Raw genomic sequence first — 18,613 nt, 5'->3', positions numbered from 1 at the left:
CATTTTCTGGACACGTCTGTGCATGGTGGCTCTGGTTGTTTTGGCTCCAGCCTCCACTTCTTGTAAATCTCTCCCACATTCTTCTTCTTGACAATCCTCTCAATCTGCAGGCATCCCTGTTGTTTGTGCTCCTTTTCCTACCACACTTTTTCCTTCCAGTCAACTTTCTGTTCATTTGCTTTGATACAGCTTTCTGTGAACAGTCAACAGCCCTTTCAGCAATGTACTTTTGCGTCTTATCCTCCTTGTGGAAGGTGTCAGTGATTGTCTTCTGGACAACTGTCAGATCAGTAGTGTTCTCTGTGATTGTGGTTGTGTGTACTGAACCAGGCTGAGAAATTAAAGGCTTTTTGCAGATTTTTAGAGCTAATTGGCTGATTAAAAGTCTTCTTAGGACTTTGCAGGAGTGTCTAGGGGTCCTTGATTGACATCTTTGTGGCCCGCTGTGAAGTATTCTAATATTTTGAGATTGATTTAAGATAGGTTTCATGAGCTGCAAGTTGTTATGATCAAAATTACAACAAATAAAGGCTTGAAATATTTCAGCATATGTGCAATGAGTCTAGAATTTATACAGTTTTTACTTTGAGCAATGTCTGATGAAAATGTTGAACTTTCCCCTCCATATTCTAATTATATGAGATGTTCTTGTAGCTTAGGCAAATAAAGAACAAAATATACTAGCAGCGGAAGAAGTATTACATTTCTGTGCAAGTAAAACTACGCAAGTAAAAGTCTTACACTCAGAGTAAAAGTGTCTGTCTGTATAGGCCAGTATCAGAACTGAAGTTTGAGAAAAGAGGTGAGGTCATAAACGGAGTAAGAAAGGAGTAAAAACACAGTTCTGACACACAAATTTATGTTTGTTTTCTTGTCTTTTTTGCAAAAAAAAAAAGGGGAATTTTGTCTGTTTGGAACTCAAACTGTACTTTAAATTGAAACCATCTAAGAAGGTTTTGGGGGAATCACTTTTGATGGAACGGTTAAAATAAGAATCTATAGACACCTGAAACATGATGAGGTTTGTAAAGGGCAACAAGCCACAAAGGTTGGAACTGCTGATTTAATGTGTTTTATGTCAATTCTTTATTCTTTTAAACAATTAGTAACTACACCTGTCAAGTATTCATAAATATTCGCTCTAAAATGTAGTGTGATGTATAATGTACCAATGTACAGTAACCAAACCTTTTTAGCAAGATGCCTTTTGCACATTGCATTATGTTGAACAGGTTTCGATTTTTCTGGTTGGTATTCACAGCCACCGTTCTGTGAGCAAATCTAAATCTTTACCCTTAAATAATGTGTATTGGTTGAATCTGTTTGATGAAACTCTGACCGGTAATTATCCCTTTGTTCAATTATTTCCTGCAGAGAACAATAAAGATGCCCAGTACCAGAAGGTGAAAGTAAAGGCAGAGCCCATGGAGGTGGACCCGCCGCCTTCAGAACCCTCCCCACCTGCCTCTCACCTGCTGGCCTTCAGCACTTTAGGGGCGAGTGAGAAGAGTGAGCCAATGAGTAACCTCCCCGAGACATTGGCCTGCCCCCAGAAAGATCTCTTCTCCCAAGACATATCGGTCAAAATGGCTTCTGAACTCTTGTTCAAATTGTCAGGTATGTTCCTTCCAGTCACATGCGACTTGGCGCTCACCATTTTTTTTTGATCCACAGGAGATCTGTAACACACACTGGGCGTGTAGCATCATCTCCCCGCAGCACTACCGTGTAAACCTTGGGCGGTTTGTGATACTCGACTATAAAACCTACATGTTTCCATTTCCATCCTCTGGTGGCTCTGTAGTAAAGTCAAGGATATATGCCATGTAATGACATCCTGCTTTTTACCTGCACGGCCATGAAAGTGACATTGAAGGCAGCAGACAGCTGTTTGTGTTGCTAGATTAAGACAGAGCTTTGAGGTGTATCCGTCATCCCCCAGAGAAAAGGCAGATATATGTGTGTGTGAGAGTGGGTGTGAGTGTGTTTTGGGGGGGGGGGGGGGGGGGGGGGGGGGGGGGGTCAGGCTTGCAGTCCTGGGCTGTGGCCCCGGCTCTATCCAGCCTCCGATTGCTTCACTTAAATGCCATATAGCGAAACAAGATTGTGTAAAAAGTCTCCATTATTCCCCCCCCCTCCCTCCCTTTTTCTTGCACATATTCACAAATTCACACATTGACAATCCTTCTTTCCCACACCGTCTTGCATGCACACCTTTCCACACTCACACACGGCCCCATGGGGAGTGGTGTCTGCACATGTGCCCCCTCGTCCCTCCGCCCTCTTCTCCTTTCTCTCATTCTCTCTCTCACTCCCTTGACTCGTTTTCAGACATGCCGGCTCAAGCACACTTGGCTGCACACGCTCTCCCCCTGCACTTCCCCTCCCTCCCTCGCTCCCTCGCTCCCTCCCGCCCTCCCTCCTCCCTTTACATTTCTCCCGTGCGGCATCTCCATGGCAACGTGGAAAGAGACCTCTGTCCTTGGCGAGCAGTGTGACGGAGTGGGGTGTTTTGGGTAGGGATGGCGGCGGCGGCGGTGGGTTTTAGTGGTGGGCAGAGGATAAGGAGGGTAGAGAGGGCAGTGGGGATACACAGTATGCCCACCCAGGGAGGCCAGGGCATCGCTAGCCTGGCAACAGCGACAACTGCCCCCTTAGAACTGGGTCTGAATGTGTGGGGGACTGGAACAGAGTGGGCTGCTGTCACACAATGAGCAATCAATATGAATTACCCAGAGCAGTAGGACCTCAGAGACACATCAGTAGCAAGGTCGCTCTGAACACTGAGATGATTGCAGCTTTGAAATTCACTTCAGTACATCGCCTTGAAACTCACACATATGGCTCCATTCTCAGGCATTTTGTATAGTGCTCTTCTACTACTGAATACTGAAAAACCCGTGATCTGCTCACATTAGCTGGGCAGGTAGTGGCTGACTTCACAATTCTTGCTTTACTTACCACTTAGAAACCTCTTAAAATTATTTGCCAACGTTGTAAAGTTACAGTAACCTCAGAGGCACGAGTACTTTTTGAAAAACACGAGCAATTACCGACACTTCTTGCTATATATTCATGCTTTTTATATGAACAGGTGTTTTTTTTTTTCAGCATTGCATTTTATAGCAAAGGCACCACACTTCACCTGAAATATGGAGCACCCGCTCTAATGTCAGGACAAATTATTGTATTTTTTTGTGAAATATAATATTAGGCTTGTTAAGAGTTTGATTCAGCTCGGCAGGTGATTGATTAATCAATCACATTGTGTGGTCGCTTCCCTTTAATTAATCTGAGCAGCCCTTATGTCAGGAAAAAATAAAGCATGAGTTTTTTACAAGTTGGAAAAACTAGTTACAGTACAAGATGCTAAGGAGCAAAAAGGAGGGAAAAAAACTTAGGATCTATTAGATAGTTATATATAAAGTCATCAAAAACTTGTAGTAAGTCCTAACTTTTGAACCAGATGTTAAAATCTTTACACATATGAGCGGTGGTGATTCAACTGTTGGGCAGTTTTTGAGCGCAAAGGTAGCGGAGATGTTCATTCAGACTCCATCACATTGAAAGGTGCCGCTAATATTTTGTTCCTCCATTAACATACAAGAGCATGACCGCACACCAACACACATGTGCCATCTGGGTAGGCTAATGCAGATCTGGGCAGCTATTCACATTGTTATTTAAAAAAAAAAAAGTTTTCAGATTAGTTTTTGTTCAGCTCGCTCGTGGCCCACAGGTCGGCACACCCACCGGAGAGACTCCCACTACTCCAGATGGCCAGTGCACCCCTGCTGGCATGGCAAACCTGTACTTTACCAGCCGAACTTAACTTACAGGGATGCAGCAGTCGGGCACATGCGTCGTCTTGGTTTCCGTGTCAGACAATGATATATGACCTGTGGGATGTTTAAGGAAACTTGCCAGCTGATACCCAACTTAAAGTGACAGCTGTTGACATGTAAATATCAGATGTCAGCAGTAGATTTCAACATTTGGAAACAGCAGTTTGACAAAAGAAATATTAAGTAAATCTTCAGGTCCACTAACTTGTATGTTTTTTTTTATTTTGGAGTCTGTAACTGCCTCCCACAGCCTGCAGCAGCTGTCGGTTGCTCATTTTTTGATATAGATGTCATCATGTGACCTAAGTATTGAACTTCAGGAGCGACTCAATATCCGAGTGGAGCGCACATAGCTTCAAGCTGTGAGTCCCCGGTTCAATTCCCAGCCAGTCCAGACCCTGACAGCATGTCAGTCACTTGCTCTGTTTTCCCCACATGACTTAGTCTCTCCACTGCCACTGCTTATTTGGGCGAAGATGCAAAAAGAAATTATTTGTAAAGCGGGGAAAAAGTATTGATTTCAGTCGTGTGACAAAACTGGCCTCTGAGGTCAAGTTAGAAAAGATAATCTGAAAACATATAAATGTGATAATGCTGTGTGATAAGCTATGGTTCAAGAAATGCTTTTTATTCAAACTTTTTTTCTTGTTTTCAGAAAAAGTCAGCAAAGCCAACAACCACAAAGACAGCAACATGGTGGGAATAAACAGGTGAGTCAGTCCTACACTATATTCTATTTGACATGCAGCTCTATTTCTTATCATTGTCATTATCAGTAATCAATCACATGTTTTAAACTCCAGCGTAAAAATCTGTGGGATTGGTGTCATTTGTCACATCTGTCTGTTTCAGTCCGTTCCTGGACGAGTGCTTCAGACAATCACCCTTTAACTCACGCTCCAAGAGCTCTTCCCCCGCAGAGGCCAGTTCCTCCACCAGGGCAGCATTCCACGGTGAGACACAAAAACACACACACGCTGTAGGGAAACATACCTGGACAAATCAATAAGAGTTGGAGGCGTGTTAAATTAACTTTAACTTGTCGAGTGATCGATCAAATGGATGACATAAAATTTATCGCTGACTTTTTTGGTAACTTTTTGGCCATAGACACATTTTGGTAATTTTTTCTAAATTATGTTTTGGTGCACTGAAAAAAAATGCTCCTCTCAAAACAAGAAAACTTATTTCAAGGAACTTTTACCTTGAAATAAGTGGGAAAAAAATCTGCCAATAAAACAAGGGAAAATGGCTTGGTAAGATTTCTTAAAATAAGATGTGATATTTAGAATATTGCCATCTTAAAATTAGCTGGGAAATCTTATTTTAAGCTATGTTTTACCAGGATTGTCAAGCTTAGGTGTCTTAAAATGAGCCAGACGTGCTTAAAAAAAATAGCAGTTTCTCACTCAGAAATAGATTTTTGCTTTCAGGTAACCTCCTACTTTGAGATGTATTAAACTTATTTTGTGTTTTCTTCTGGTAAAATTCAACTCAAAACAAGATAATTTCAAGATTGTTTGACTTAGCGAACTATTTAAGATGCATTGTCTTAAAACGAGTCCCTCTATCTTGTTGAAATGTCATTTCTTAAATAAATTTCTCTTAAATCAAGTGGGATAATAGCCTAGCCGCGCTAGACAACCCACGGCAACGAATTTAATTCTCTGCCAGGGTGGGTCTAGTTACCCTCCATAAGGCTCGAGGCTGGATTCTCCTAAAACTGGCCGGACCAATCACCATGAAGTGTAGAGTCAGAAGGCGGGCGTAACGAAGTGACGACAGAGGCGTGACGATTCTGACAGAAACAACTGGCGCACAATAAACAGTTATCTTTCGACTCGGCTTTGGCCCCAGCCCTTAAAGATTTGAAGCTAAAATTCAACTTGAAAGATAAACAAAGGACGGCACTGAAGTGTTTCATTGAGAAGAAAGACGTATTTGGACTTATGCCGACGGGATATGGCAAATCCTTAATATACCAGTTGGCTCCGCTAGTTGGGAAGCTAATGGGACTTAGCCACAATCCGCCGGTGCTCTCGGAACTACGTCAGCCTATTCGTTGCATTGATTGGTTGTATACCTACCCAATTGCTGCAGAGGGATTTGATAGACAACCTTTTAGCCCGCCTCCCTCCCTGTCGAGCTTCCCTAGACCCTTGTGCCGTCAGAAACATGGGTGTAGCATGGCTAGGCTAGTGGGATAAGGCATTTTGACTAAAAATAGGACAAACAGACTTGGTCAGATTTTGAGTTTTTGCAGTGTACCTGCTTTGCAAATGTAAACATATGATGCTACTTTTTGTCATGTAAATATCTTTTAGGTTCTGAGCTGTTGATCAGACAAAACACCAAGTTGAAGATATTCACTCTAAACACTCTAAATTACTGTATTTATTTGTTTTTTCAACTTTAAAACTGCTTTTAAATGTGCTCCACATCTGGCATAACAGACATTAAGAAAAGAAACGGGAGATGAAAAATGTAAAAGCAAAACATTTATGTAGGCTTTGGACAAGTGGACAGTAACAGACTAAATGACTAATAGGGACAATAATTTTCAGATTGATTAATAATGAAAGCATACATCACCGGGTTGCCAACTAACAATCATAAATCACGTGATGTCTTTATGTTGTTCAACATTGCCTTACACAAAGAAAGAAAAGAGGAGACTGAAAAGTCCACTGCAGTTGAACCAAACAGACGTAATTAACTGCCAACAGTCGTGTCGCTGCATCATTCATAGCCGAGTGTCTTCAAACACAAGTATCAAGATCTTCATGTTATTGTCACTGTAGCTCAGAGAAATAATTGATTATGCAGAGATGCTCATTATGTGCAAACGTACACAACAACAGCGACACACTGCAGTCTCCCTCTTTCATATTTGGAGCTTCATCTGGCCTTCCTGAACTCTCACGCATTTCCCCAACCTGAAGGCTCTGCCCAGGGCATCCCCTGCCTCACTCTGTTCCCCTCTTCCTTGGCATCCCAGAACTTCCCTTCATGTTCCTTTGGCAGTGAGAGATCCAGAGGTTAATTAGCTTGTGCCAGCTTTGCCTGTCCCTCTGCCAGTTAATGAAAATCTGATTGGCTTCTGGGTGTCAAGAGTGTCCTGAAAGTTAATTCGCCCTGCCCACCTCCCCTTTCCCTTGTGTGTTTAAGCCTCACATCCAGCCTCTGCTGCCTTCTCCTTTTTTTCTTTACTCTTGTACTGTTTTTACTTATTTCTCCCATTCATTTGTGTCTATCGACACTTGTTCCATTTTTTAGTGTGTCTCTTTTTCTTTTTCTGCCTCTTTCATCATCCACAGATCCAAACATTACTGAGCTTTACTAGCTGCAGCTGTAATAAACAGGTTTTCAGTTCAGTGACCAGCGAACTGCTGTCTTTTCCTGTCATGTTTATACCACCTCTCCTATACAAGCCATCACACTCTGTTGATCCTGCATTAGCCTTCAAATGCAGACCTCAGATCAGCAGCAGCTGAAAACTAAAATATACTCACACGCAAAAGAAACGCAAGTTTCTTTTACCCGATGAAAAATTAAATTTGGTTTCCCAAAACAAAAATGCGTTTGGTACTTTGTGGTGCATGGTGTGTTTTTAACATTTTCTGTTGCGTTTTGTAAGGTTGGTGTGAAAACGGAAAACGAATCGTCGCAATACACCAATGCATTGATGATGTGGACATGATTCACACTTTGCACGTGCAATTGAATATGCACGATTTATCGACACCTTCAGTGGGTATAAATTTCATTCAAGATCATAGCCATTTCACTTGCTGTTTAACTATGCCACGCTTAAACCAAATTGAGAGGAACCAAGCCATCGGACGTCTGCAAGCTGGAGAGTCTGTCCGAGACATTGCCCGTCACTTTAATGTCAACATCACCACCATTTACCGTCTCCAGCGTCGATACAACACCACACAGAGCACCGATGACCTTCCCCGAAGCGGACAGACTCTCCAGCTTGCAGACGTCCGATGGCTTGGTTCCTCTCAATTTGGTTTAAGCGTGGCATAGTTAAACAGCAAGTGAAATGGCTATGATCTTGAATGAAATTTATACCCACTGAAGGTGTCGATAAATCGTGCATATTCAATTGCACGTGCAAAGTGTGAATCATGTCCACATCATCAATACATTGGTGTATTGCGACGATTCGTTTTCCGTTTTCACACCAACATTACAAAACGCAACAGAAAATGTTAAGAACACACCATGCACCACAAAGTACCAAAAGCATTTTTGTTTTGGGAAACCAAATTTAATTTTTCATCGGGTAAAAGAAACTTGCGTTTCTTTTGCGTGTGAGTATACATTCTTTGTAATTCATTCATTTTTTTGCTCCCTGGTTTGCTTCTCAAACTATTAGTATTTAACAACACACTGTGAGTATAATGGAAAGAAAAATGATAAATAGAATAAATATTTAAAAAAAATCTTCTTCAGTGTTTTTCTGAAGTGTGTCTTGTATATCCAAGCTGTGTAATAATGTATGTGTTTTCAATAATAGTATGCAACGGGAAGGAGATTATTCAAAAGCTGAACCAAAGCACAGAAATGAGATAGTGATTGCTCTCTGAATGGTCAGACTAGAAAGCCCTCCCAAGGCCAATAGTCTGCTCTTCTATGATCATCATGGACATCAGGGTGGACGAGCTGGTTTTCCCTCATCTCAACTATGCATTTATTATCCATAAATGTACTTGGAAACTAAATATATTTTCTTCCAAAGCGTTTGTAAAGATAGGAAAATATTAAACTCAGTCATAAAAGGCCCTTTACAAATCGTTACAACATACAAAGCATTTGAAAAGAGCGATGAAATATTAAAAGAAGACAATAAAACATTAACAAAGACAGTGCAACCATAAAAAGAACAATAACAGGCCATCAGAGAAAGAATAAAATGTTACACAAACGCTCGTCTGTACAGGTGGGTTTTTAAAAGCATTTGAATGATTCAGTGACGGAGCTGTTCTGACAGTTAAGGGAAGCTCGTTAAAGAGTGTTGGGGCTAAAACAGGGAATGCATGGTTCCTCTTTGTTTTAAACCTGGACCATGGAACTTGTAATATCAGTTGATTCTGTGCTCTAAGGGATTCTGGTGCAGAGCATGGTGGTAAAAGTGTAGAGACACAGTGTGCACGCACCTTTATGTACATCCAACATTGATCTACTCGCGGCGATACAGAAATCAAGTCACACACACCAACACTTCATGACTTCTTCCTCTGTCCATGTTCCGTATGTCCTCCAGCTTTCATGAAAATCGACCCGGTAGTTTCTGCTTGATCCTTCACACAAACTATATTGAAAACAAACCCTCTGTGGCAAATGTCTCTGATCAGTGGTCCCACGAGAAGTCAGGCTTGTTGAAGGAATCTCATAAAAGAGCATGAACAAGTAGTTTTCCAGGACACATGACTAATTTGGGAAGCCAGAGGATCTCACAACCTGGAAGATATCAGCTAAAAGCTGTTTGCTTTTCCCGAATTAGAAACACTTCATCTAAAGGATTCTGACCAAATGAAAGAATCTGTGGAGACGCCACATCTGTCCATTTGAGCTCAACTATAAAACAGCAGAGCAGTTTGTATTTTGTGCAATAACCTCGAGCATGTGACGTACATTAGTGACTCATTTTGGTTTGGAAGGTGTCAAGAAGTGAGTTTGAGCATTGTCCAAGATGAAAACGTATAAGCATGAAATATAGCATATAAAAGCTTCGTAATAATGAAAAATACGTTGTCAGTGCTGTATTTTATTATGCGCCCTCATCTGCCTTAAGTAAATGTCTGTAATGGTGTTTGATAGATTATTGATACAGTCGAGGGTTAAGACAGTCTTAGGTATGTGTGTGAAATCACTGTAAAAGTGTTACAACCGGCTGCTAAATCACGGTTGTCTCCAAACTATATTTAACTTTGTACCTGCAGTCACACAGACTAAAATAATGTTTTTTTTTAAACTGAAAGCCAGACTGTGAACTACATAGCTGGCAATGTGGCATCTTCAGCAATGTGTCTGTAACACAAAAAACTGCTCTCTTACGGCTGCGAATGGAGCGTGAGGCCAACAACTATCGTGCAGAGACGAAGCTGAAAAGTGTGAGCATTTCCCTTTAAGCAAGAAAGAAAGAATAAATGAGTAGGAGTTGGTGTGATACCAGTGTGACTTTAGGAGTTCGCTGTCTCCTCCCTCCAGTCTGGGGTTTAGCACAATCCTTCATTTCTTGTTTGTGTCCCTCTCTTCTGCTCTAATAGCACTAATTAAACTATTAACCACTTCAAGGCTCACACCACACCCTAACTGGCTTATTCATCGGCGTGTTTGCCGGGTCGCCTTGAGCCCCTGCCGTCTGGCTTCTCTTCACCCTGTGTGACCTGGCCTTTCCCTGGTATCACTTGTGTGAGTCAGCACAAGTTAATTCTTTTATGCACTAAGCGTTGGCTACAAACCACACAATGTGGTCTTGAATTCTCAGAACAGGCTCTGCACTGACGACAAGTTTGGAGAAAAGTCCGATATTAGGGTGAGGCTGAGTCAGACTTCAGCTCGTACAAGAGGTCAGAAAGTCCATGACCTGCAGATGAGCCAGATCACAGTAACTCAAGCTTCTTGACATGTGCTGTGTGGCGACACCTCTGTGACTTCACTGTGTGTGTGTGTGTGTGTTAGAGGAAGCACAAATGCACACACTGTCTGCTCATTACCTACTTAGTTTACAGACAGGTGTTACTTTACACTGATCTACTTGCATGCATTTACCATCACATACATGCCCTCAGTCGCCCTGGTTACAGCGGTGAGTTACAGACCTGCAGCATAAAGGACTCACATGATGATGAAAACTAAAAATGCAGCTAGCAAGTGTTTTCTACAAGATTAATCTGCCCATTTTTTCACTCAGTCGTTTGGTCTCCAAAAGACCAGAAAGTGATAACAAAAGCATCCATCGTGATTTTCCTCACATCTTCAAATGCCTCTTTTTGTCCAAAACACAAAGAAATTGTCCTTGTATGCAATTAAATGAAACAGAGAAGAGCAGTAAATAAATACCAAAACCAGATAGTCTGTGACTACAGGATGTTTGACATTTAAGCTTAAAAATCAATTTAAATAATTGGTTACAAACACAGTTGGTGATTCTCTGAAGATTAGATTATCTTTTCAGCTCCAGTTACAGATGTGCACGTTGCAAGAAGCTGCACTGATTTGAGATTTCATAGTGTGTGGTCCACACTGGAAAAAATGCCCCTCCCAAAACAAGAAAAAACACTTATTTCAAGGAAGTTTTACCTTGAAATAAGTGAAAAATCTGCCGATAGAACAAATGAAAATGTCTTGGTAAGATTTCTTGAAATAAGATGTGATATTTAGAATATTGAGATCTCAAAATTAGCTGGGAAAACTTATTTTAAGCTATATTTTACCAGGATTGTCAAGCTTAGGTGTCTTACAATAAGCCAGATATGCTGAAAAAAATAGTATTTTTTCACTCAAAAATAGATTTTTGCTTTCATGTAACCTCCTAATTTGAGATGTTTTAACCCTTCTGTTGTCCTCATTTATGTGCACCAAAAAATATTGTTTCCTTGTCTGAAAAAAATCCAAAAATTCAGCACAAAAATCCCTTAATTTCTGAAAATTTGTAAAACCTTCAGGATGAAAATTCCAATAATTCCTTAAAGGTTTTATTTAAAAAAATCCCTCAAATTTAGCAAGAAAATTCTTGTGAATATTTTCAAAAAATTTGTAAAACTCTTTCAGAAAAGTCCTAAAAATATCTAAAGTGGTCAAATATATATCAGTAAAACTTCTAATATTTTCATTAAGAACATTCCTATAAAAATCAACCAACATCCAGTGAAATTGCCCGATTTTGGTTGATTATTTTGTGAATGTTATTAAGAAACATTTTTAACATTTCCTTTTTTCCATCAAAAAATGTTCAAAGATTTCCCAAAAATGTTAAAAATGTGGACATCAGAAGTTTCACTGTACAAATATGTATTTTTTTTCCACATTTTCAAACTTTAAAACGGGTCAATTTGACCTGCAGGAGGACACGAGCGTTACTCTTATTTTGAGTTTTCTTGTAAAATTCAACTCAAAACCAGATAATTTCCAGATTGTTTGACTTAACAAGATATTTAAGATGCATTGTCTTAAAACAAGTCCCTCCATCTCGCTGAAATGTCACTTGTTAAGTGAATTTCTCTTAAATGAAGTGGGATGAGACATTTAGACTGAAAATAAGACAAATAGACTTGGTGAGATTTGGAGTTTTTGCAGTGCATTGCTTGTGTCTTGGAAATTATATTTATTAGTTCAAAAATAATCAGCATTTAAACAATGCCAGTTTCCTTAAAAGTTAAACAGACAAAATAAATAATTTAATTGAAAAAGATGAAGATTTTACATCTAAATTGCAATGAAATTAGGTCAAGTTTAAATAACTGTGGACCTTTTTGTGGTCGTCCAAATGCATCTTGCCCTCGTTTTGATTCCTATTTACTGGTGTGAATAAAAGAAACTTTGTGTCCATGGAATAGCCGCTCTACAAAAAGAATCATTCAATAAGTAAATAAGTGTGTTTTGTGCTTGAATTAAATACCTTGGTTTGACTGCTCTAAAAATGTAAAATGGTGTGACACAGATCAAAACAAATAAACAAAGACGCATAACATAAGTTTACTAGTTTGCATATAGAGGGCAAAGAGGCGATTAAATATGTGAGACAGACACCGGACTGAGGCTCCGGGTTGTGTGAGTCACTGCAACAGCAGTAAAATGTCCTTTCACACCACCATCTGTTCTTTACCACTTGCCGCCACAAAACCTGCCCCGAAATGCCAGAAAACATTCTTTGCTTTTCCTCATTGTGGTTTTTCAAATCCACCACAAGTACTTCATCAGTTGGCTGGGCTGGCTTTTGTCGGACAACTTTTTTATTTTATATTTTTAAAAAGCTCTTTTAATGGTCCGATGTGATGGGAAGCAGCACCGTTTGTTGTTGAAATGAACTGTGGATTGAAGATTCTCTTTCTCATTGGTCCTCTTTTGTAAAGTCAAGTTTATGCGCACTGATTTCTGTCTGCAAAGAATCAAACTTTGTGTAAGTGGGAGGAGGGAGCAACCTTTTTCTATCCCTTTATCAACATAAAAAATAAAACTCAGAGTCATTTAATGATGGCTGTTCCCTTTTTAATGCCGTATGTACAAAAAGGTTTTGGCCAAGGCCAGGCTGTGTAGCCTGTTCTGCGAACAATATAGACAATAAATAAAAATCCTGCCTCCATCCGTGGAAGTTGTACAACACAATGAGAAAAGTACATGTTTTTACCCTCGTGAATTGCTCTGTGCTCTATTCATACGGTGAGGTTAATTCAAAGCAGCAACTTCAATTTATCAGAGTTCATCAAAGCATCTGAAAGTACTCCGTCTCATTCTTTTTATTTCCTTTATAAAGGAAACGGGGTGACACGCAGAAAGGAAGGAGCTCCTCAGTGGTGTACTTGTGCTGCAGGCTTAAGAGCAAAGGACTGGTGCTTGTTGTTGACATTAAGAATGCATTTACACTGCATCCCGTCCGCAGGCTAGACAAGGAGCATCTGTCAAATGGTGGCAGACAGGTTTCAGTGTTGCGGGTTACCAAATTAGCCCACAGTGTATCCACAGTGGTGCTACTGTTGTACAAGAACCGACAGAAGAGTAACAAAAAATAAAAAATCTGATTTATGGCAATTTTTGGGAAAATGAACGTGCTATTTCGACAGCTAGTTTTTAAGCTGTGTATACTAGAACAGAACTGAGTGAGCGTGATGTTGTAGCTGACACATAATCCTATTGGAAGAATCATTCATTAACCATAGGTAGCATTTTTACTCCTCTTTTCTGTATTCTGATCCATGTTTTATTTTGTGCCGCCTCTGTTATTCTCATCTGAGTCATTTGTCCTATGGCTAGTTCCCGTCTCCTCCATGCCTGTTAGGACTGAGGGGTGGTGGGAGGCCACATTGGCACCTTCACAGAAAGAGAATACTGTAGGAAATTATTCCAGCTGAGCCGAAAATATTTATATGTACACTCGTGACCCGCATGGACTCCACAGCGCTCTGATGGTGTTCTGTTGTATCAGGCGCCGAGACGTCAGCAGCAGATCCTTTCATTCCTGGAGGCTGTGAGTTGGAGTAGCTGCTGTCCCACACTACCCAGATGCCAGTTCATAAATTGCCCCTCCTCGAACCACTACTGAGCGGGATCAGCCCTCAAGTCATTTTCAGAGATGCTCCAACCCATTTTTCTGGCCATAAAGATTCAGCTCTTGTCAAAGTTGCTCAGAGGTTTCTGCAACTCCTTTTTTTTTTTTTTTTAGGGACTGTTTAACTCTCAAAACCCCAAGCAGTTTCTAGGTGTTTTTACTCATTGGTGTCACTTTTCACTGCAATATTAAGTCCTCATCTATGGAAACGGCATGGAAACTGGTTTCTTATTTACAGAAACTGTGTTTAACGTTCAAAAACTCATCTTATAGTAGTGATCTATATCTTTTCCGTGCCATGAACCACTTTCAAAAAAGACAGTTTTCTGCAGATTGGTCATCGTGCAAATAACAAAAAATGATCTTGTTTTGTTTTTTTTAAATTATAAAAGTGTCCTAAAAAGTTAAAATGACTTTTTATTGCTAAATAGTATTTACTTCTTACTTACTTTCTTCTCAGCCTCCTTCTTTTCAGAGAACGGGAAGACAATTTAACGCACACAAAACCCATAGCAAGATGTGTTTAAGACTGCTCTTACAGTTGCGTCCTGATATCTCTGCTGTTTTTTCTTTGTTGGTATTCTCTTTGTTAACCCAAGCTCACCGACTGCTGGCTTATTATTTAACAGACATACAGTAGAAGTGAGTGATATCGATCATCTCGTCTAATTCTCAGTAATAAAGCACATATTTCTGAAAATGTCCAAGTAAATAGACACAATGTCCTGTATTGTACACTGCAAAAACTCCAAATCTCACCAAGTCTATTTGTCTTATTTTCAGTCTAAATGTCTCATCCCACTTGATTTAAGAGAAATTCACTTAACAAGTGACATTTCAGCAAGATGGAGGGACTTGTTTTAAGACAATGCATCTTAAATATCTTGTTAAGTCAAACAATCTTGAAATTATCTTGTTTTGAGTTGAATTTTACAAGAAAACTCGAAATAAGTTTAAGCCTTGTGTCGTCCTGCGGGTCAAATTGACCCGTTTTAAAGTTTGAAAATGTGGAGAAAAGTATTTTCACAGTGAAACTTCTGATGTCCACATTTTCAACATTTTTGGGAAATCTTTGAACATTTTTTGGTGGAAAAAAAAATGTTTAAAATGTTTCTTAAGAACATTCACAAAAATAATCAACCAAATCCAGCTTTGGTTGATTTTTATGTGAATGTTCTTTAGAGAATATTAGCAGTTTTACCGATATATGTGAAGTCATTTTATAGATTTTTAGGATTTTTTTGGAAGATTTTTACTCATTTTTTGAAAATATTTTCAAGAATTTTCTTGCCAAATTTTGGGGATTTTTTTTAAGATAAAACTTTTAAGGGAAACAATTATTGGAATTTCCTTCCTGAAGTTTTTCCAAATTTTCAGAAATTTGGGGATTTTTTTGCTGATTTTTTGGAGATTTTTTAAGACGAGGAAACAATATTTTTTGGTGCCCGTAAATGAGGACAACAGGAGGGTTAAAACAACTGTAATTAGGAGGTTACATGAAAGTAAAAATCCATTTTTGCATATAGTTTAAAATATTTCAGCTAATTGTAAGATCTCAATATTCTAAATATCATGTCTTATTTCAAGAAATCTTACCAAGCCAGTTTTCACTTGTTCTATTGTCAGGTTTTTTTTCACTTGTTTCAAGGTAAAAGTTTCTTGAAATAAGTTTTTTCCAGCGTATCGCTCCAGATGCTTTACTGGTGTCACTTAGGATGGACGCAACTGCAGAGTCCCAGTGGGCGAGTGGTGAAGGCGTGTACCACAGTCTGTACTGTGTAGGCTTGTTTCTGACCTTTGTCGCATTCCTTTTCTCCCTCTCTCCCCTTGTTTCCTTTCATCTCTCGACTATTGCAAAAACAAAATGCCACAAAAATTCTTCAAAAGGATGAATAAAATTAAGGTTGCCCCATAATTTAGTCGGTAGACATCACGTGTGTGTTATCATAGGTTTAGCTGCAGTTTCATATCGTGAACTTAAGTTTGTTTGATTTACAGCAGGGTGACTTTACGGTGTTTGGTCCACCTGCAGATGTTTTTGTGGCTGGTTGTGTCAGCAGTAAATGATGAGTGTGGTTTTATGTGCCTGTGTGTGTGTATGTGTGTGTGTTCCAGACTCGGAAAAGGATGATGGCGAGCCGGGAAATGGGATTGCCCAGTGGAGACTAAACGAACAGCTCTTCCCCTGTCCCGTCTGTGGCAAGGTGTTCGGCAGACAGCAGACCCTTTCTAGACATCTGTCTCTACACACAGGTAAATAACCACACACACACAATTACATCTTTAGTGCACAACACTGCTGCACACCTGCGTGTACAGTCTCTTTGTCACTATATAGATATTAGGCGTTGGGTTTGTACATGTGTGCTAGTGCTGCCCACAGTAAATAAATAAGGTTGACTAGACTAGATTACCCTTCCTTTAAAGAGATTACTACCATGATTAGTCTCACTGGGAAAACTGCCCGTCTAATTACCCAGCTAGAAGGATGCCTCACAGAGTATCTAGACCCACACACCAGTAATTCCGATGCTGCTACGATTGGCTCGCTCTTTCACATTCTCTCTAACACTCGACAACATGGGAGACTTCCTCGCTCCCCTGTGTCCTGATTACACTGTGTTTTCAAACTTGGCCCCACTTTGCTCCCAATTGATCCATCCTACCCCATCGCTGTCTTCCACAATCCCTCTCTCGGTCCTTATTAGCAAAAACAGGGAAAAAAAATGAATGATTTTTCGTCCTGTGCGATTTTATTTCAAGCAGATTTCAGTCTGGATTAGAAATTAATGCAGCCTACTCGGGATAACAGACCAAATCGCTGCGCGCACAAATGGAGAGTTGTGTACAAAATGCCCCCACACAATTGGACATGCTCTCACATTCTGCACACACACACACACACTGCACGACACGCACACACACCATCTGAGAGTGTTGGCTGTGAACAGCTTGGCCACACCACAGAGAGCAGAAGCAGGGGCATATGTCAGTGTGATGGTCTTTTTGGTTTCCCCGGCGACATAAAGGTTGCCTGGCTTCATGTCCTTGGGGCAAATGGGGTGTGTGTGTATGTGCGTGGGTGTGTGTGTGAGAGAGAGAGAGAGAGAGGATGAGTGTCTGCATGTGTGTTGTTATGCTAATTTGTTTTTGGATAAAAGAAAATGTGTTTTTGCGTAGATTGTATAGCGCTCACAAATTTGAAGAGATTACATTATAGGCCTCATGTTTTTAATCATCTGCAGGAATATCTGGATGCTTTTCTGAAAAGTTGATTTTTGTCAGACATCGCAAGGTGTTTTTAGGGGGTCAGACGTACAGCTTGGGTCAGGTGAAGGTGAGACAGGGTTAGGCAAGAGGTAGTTAGGTTTAAGCATGCTTTAAAGCAGGCATGTCAAACTCATTTTAGTTCAAGGGCCACACTCAGCCCAGTTTGATCTTAAGTGGGCCGGAGCAGTAAAATTACAGGATATTAATCCATAAATCATGACCATATCAAATTCTTCCTTTGTCTTTATGCAAAAAGTATTTAATGAACAAAACATTATGAACAACCTGAAGTTTCTTTAGAAAAATAAATTCAATTTCAGCGATAATATGACTCAGTTTATCATTTACACATTACAACTTGCAGGTAACAGAGTTTCTACAAAGGCACAAAACATTCAGTCACGATCAAAACAAAAACAGTCGGACAAAAAAAAGGCAAAAAAAAAACAAAAACAGAACAAAATCACAAAAAATGAGACAAATGACACGAAATAAAACAGAAAAGAGACAAAAAATTAGGCAAAAAATGGACAAACGACAAAAACGACAACAAGGAAACACAAAACGACAAAAACATGAGACGCACAACAGAAGTCAGACAAGAAAAGACAAAAACACAACAAAAACAAGGCAAAATATTACGCAAATGAGACACAAAATGACGACAACTGGAACAAAATGACAAAAAATGAGACAAATGACATAAAATAAAACAGAAAAGAGACAAAAAATTAATCAAAAAAGTTACAAAGCGCCAAAAAAATGGACAAACGACAAAAATGAGACAAAAAAATTACACAAAAGACACAAGCGAAGACAGAAAAACACAAAAGGATATACAAAACACTAAATAAAGCAAAACATAAAATGAGAGGAAATAAGACAAAAAACACCAGCGTGACAGCAAGGAAACAAAACAACAAAAACACGAGACTAACAACAAAAGTCAGACAAGGAAAGACAAAAAACAACACAAAATATTACAAAAATGAGACACAAAGCCATAAAAGAACAGTAAGCAATATAATATTTTACTTTCTCATCAAAACAACTTGTCTAGGAATTATTCTAAATTCATAGTTTTACAAATTTACAGTTTGCTGTTAATGTCTTTTCTGTATTTTTACTCTTTACAAAATCATCCCACGAGCCGGATTGGACCCTCTGGAGGGCCGGCTTTGGCCCGTGGGCCGCATGTTTGACACCCCTGCTTTAA

At 39.7% G+C, this 18,613-nt stretch overlaps 1 protein-coding gene across 3 annotated transcripts in view; it reads left to right on the top strand.

Moving 5' to 3' along the window:
• Positions 1-18,613, top strand: part of znf827 (zinc finger protein 827) — a 75,008-nt gene that overhangs the window by 44,836 nt on the left and 11,559 nt on the right. For all 3 annotated transcript variants that reach the window (XR_007941049.1, XM_022194395.2, XM_051946016.1), the window contains exons 6-9: positions 1,375-1,617; positions 4,501-4,555; positions 4,698-4,798; positions 16,243-16,380. Coding sequence is in view for 2 of the 3 variants with exons in the window: in XM_022194395.2 (XP_022050087.2) it covers positions 1,375-1,617; positions 4,501-4,555; positions 4,698-4,798; positions 16,243-16,380 (537 nt within the window). In the remaining variant the exon portion in view is untranslated. The remainder of the gene's footprint in view (positions 1-1,374; positions 1,618-4,500; positions 4,556-4,697; positions 4,799-16,242; positions 16,381-18,613) is intronic.

Source organism: Acanthochromis polyacanthus, chromosome 3, assembly GCF_021347895.1.
Source record: "Acanthochromis polyacanthus isolate Apoly-LR-REF ecotype Palm Island chromosome 3, KAUST_Apoly_ChrSc, whole genome shotgun sequence".
Taxonomy (NCBI): domain Eukaryota; kingdom Metazoa; phylum Chordata; class Actinopteri; family Pomacentridae; genus Acanthochromis; species Acanthochromis polyacanthus.
Note: the sequence above shows the minus strand (reverse complement) of the source record. Positions and strands in the feature narration are given on the sequence as shown.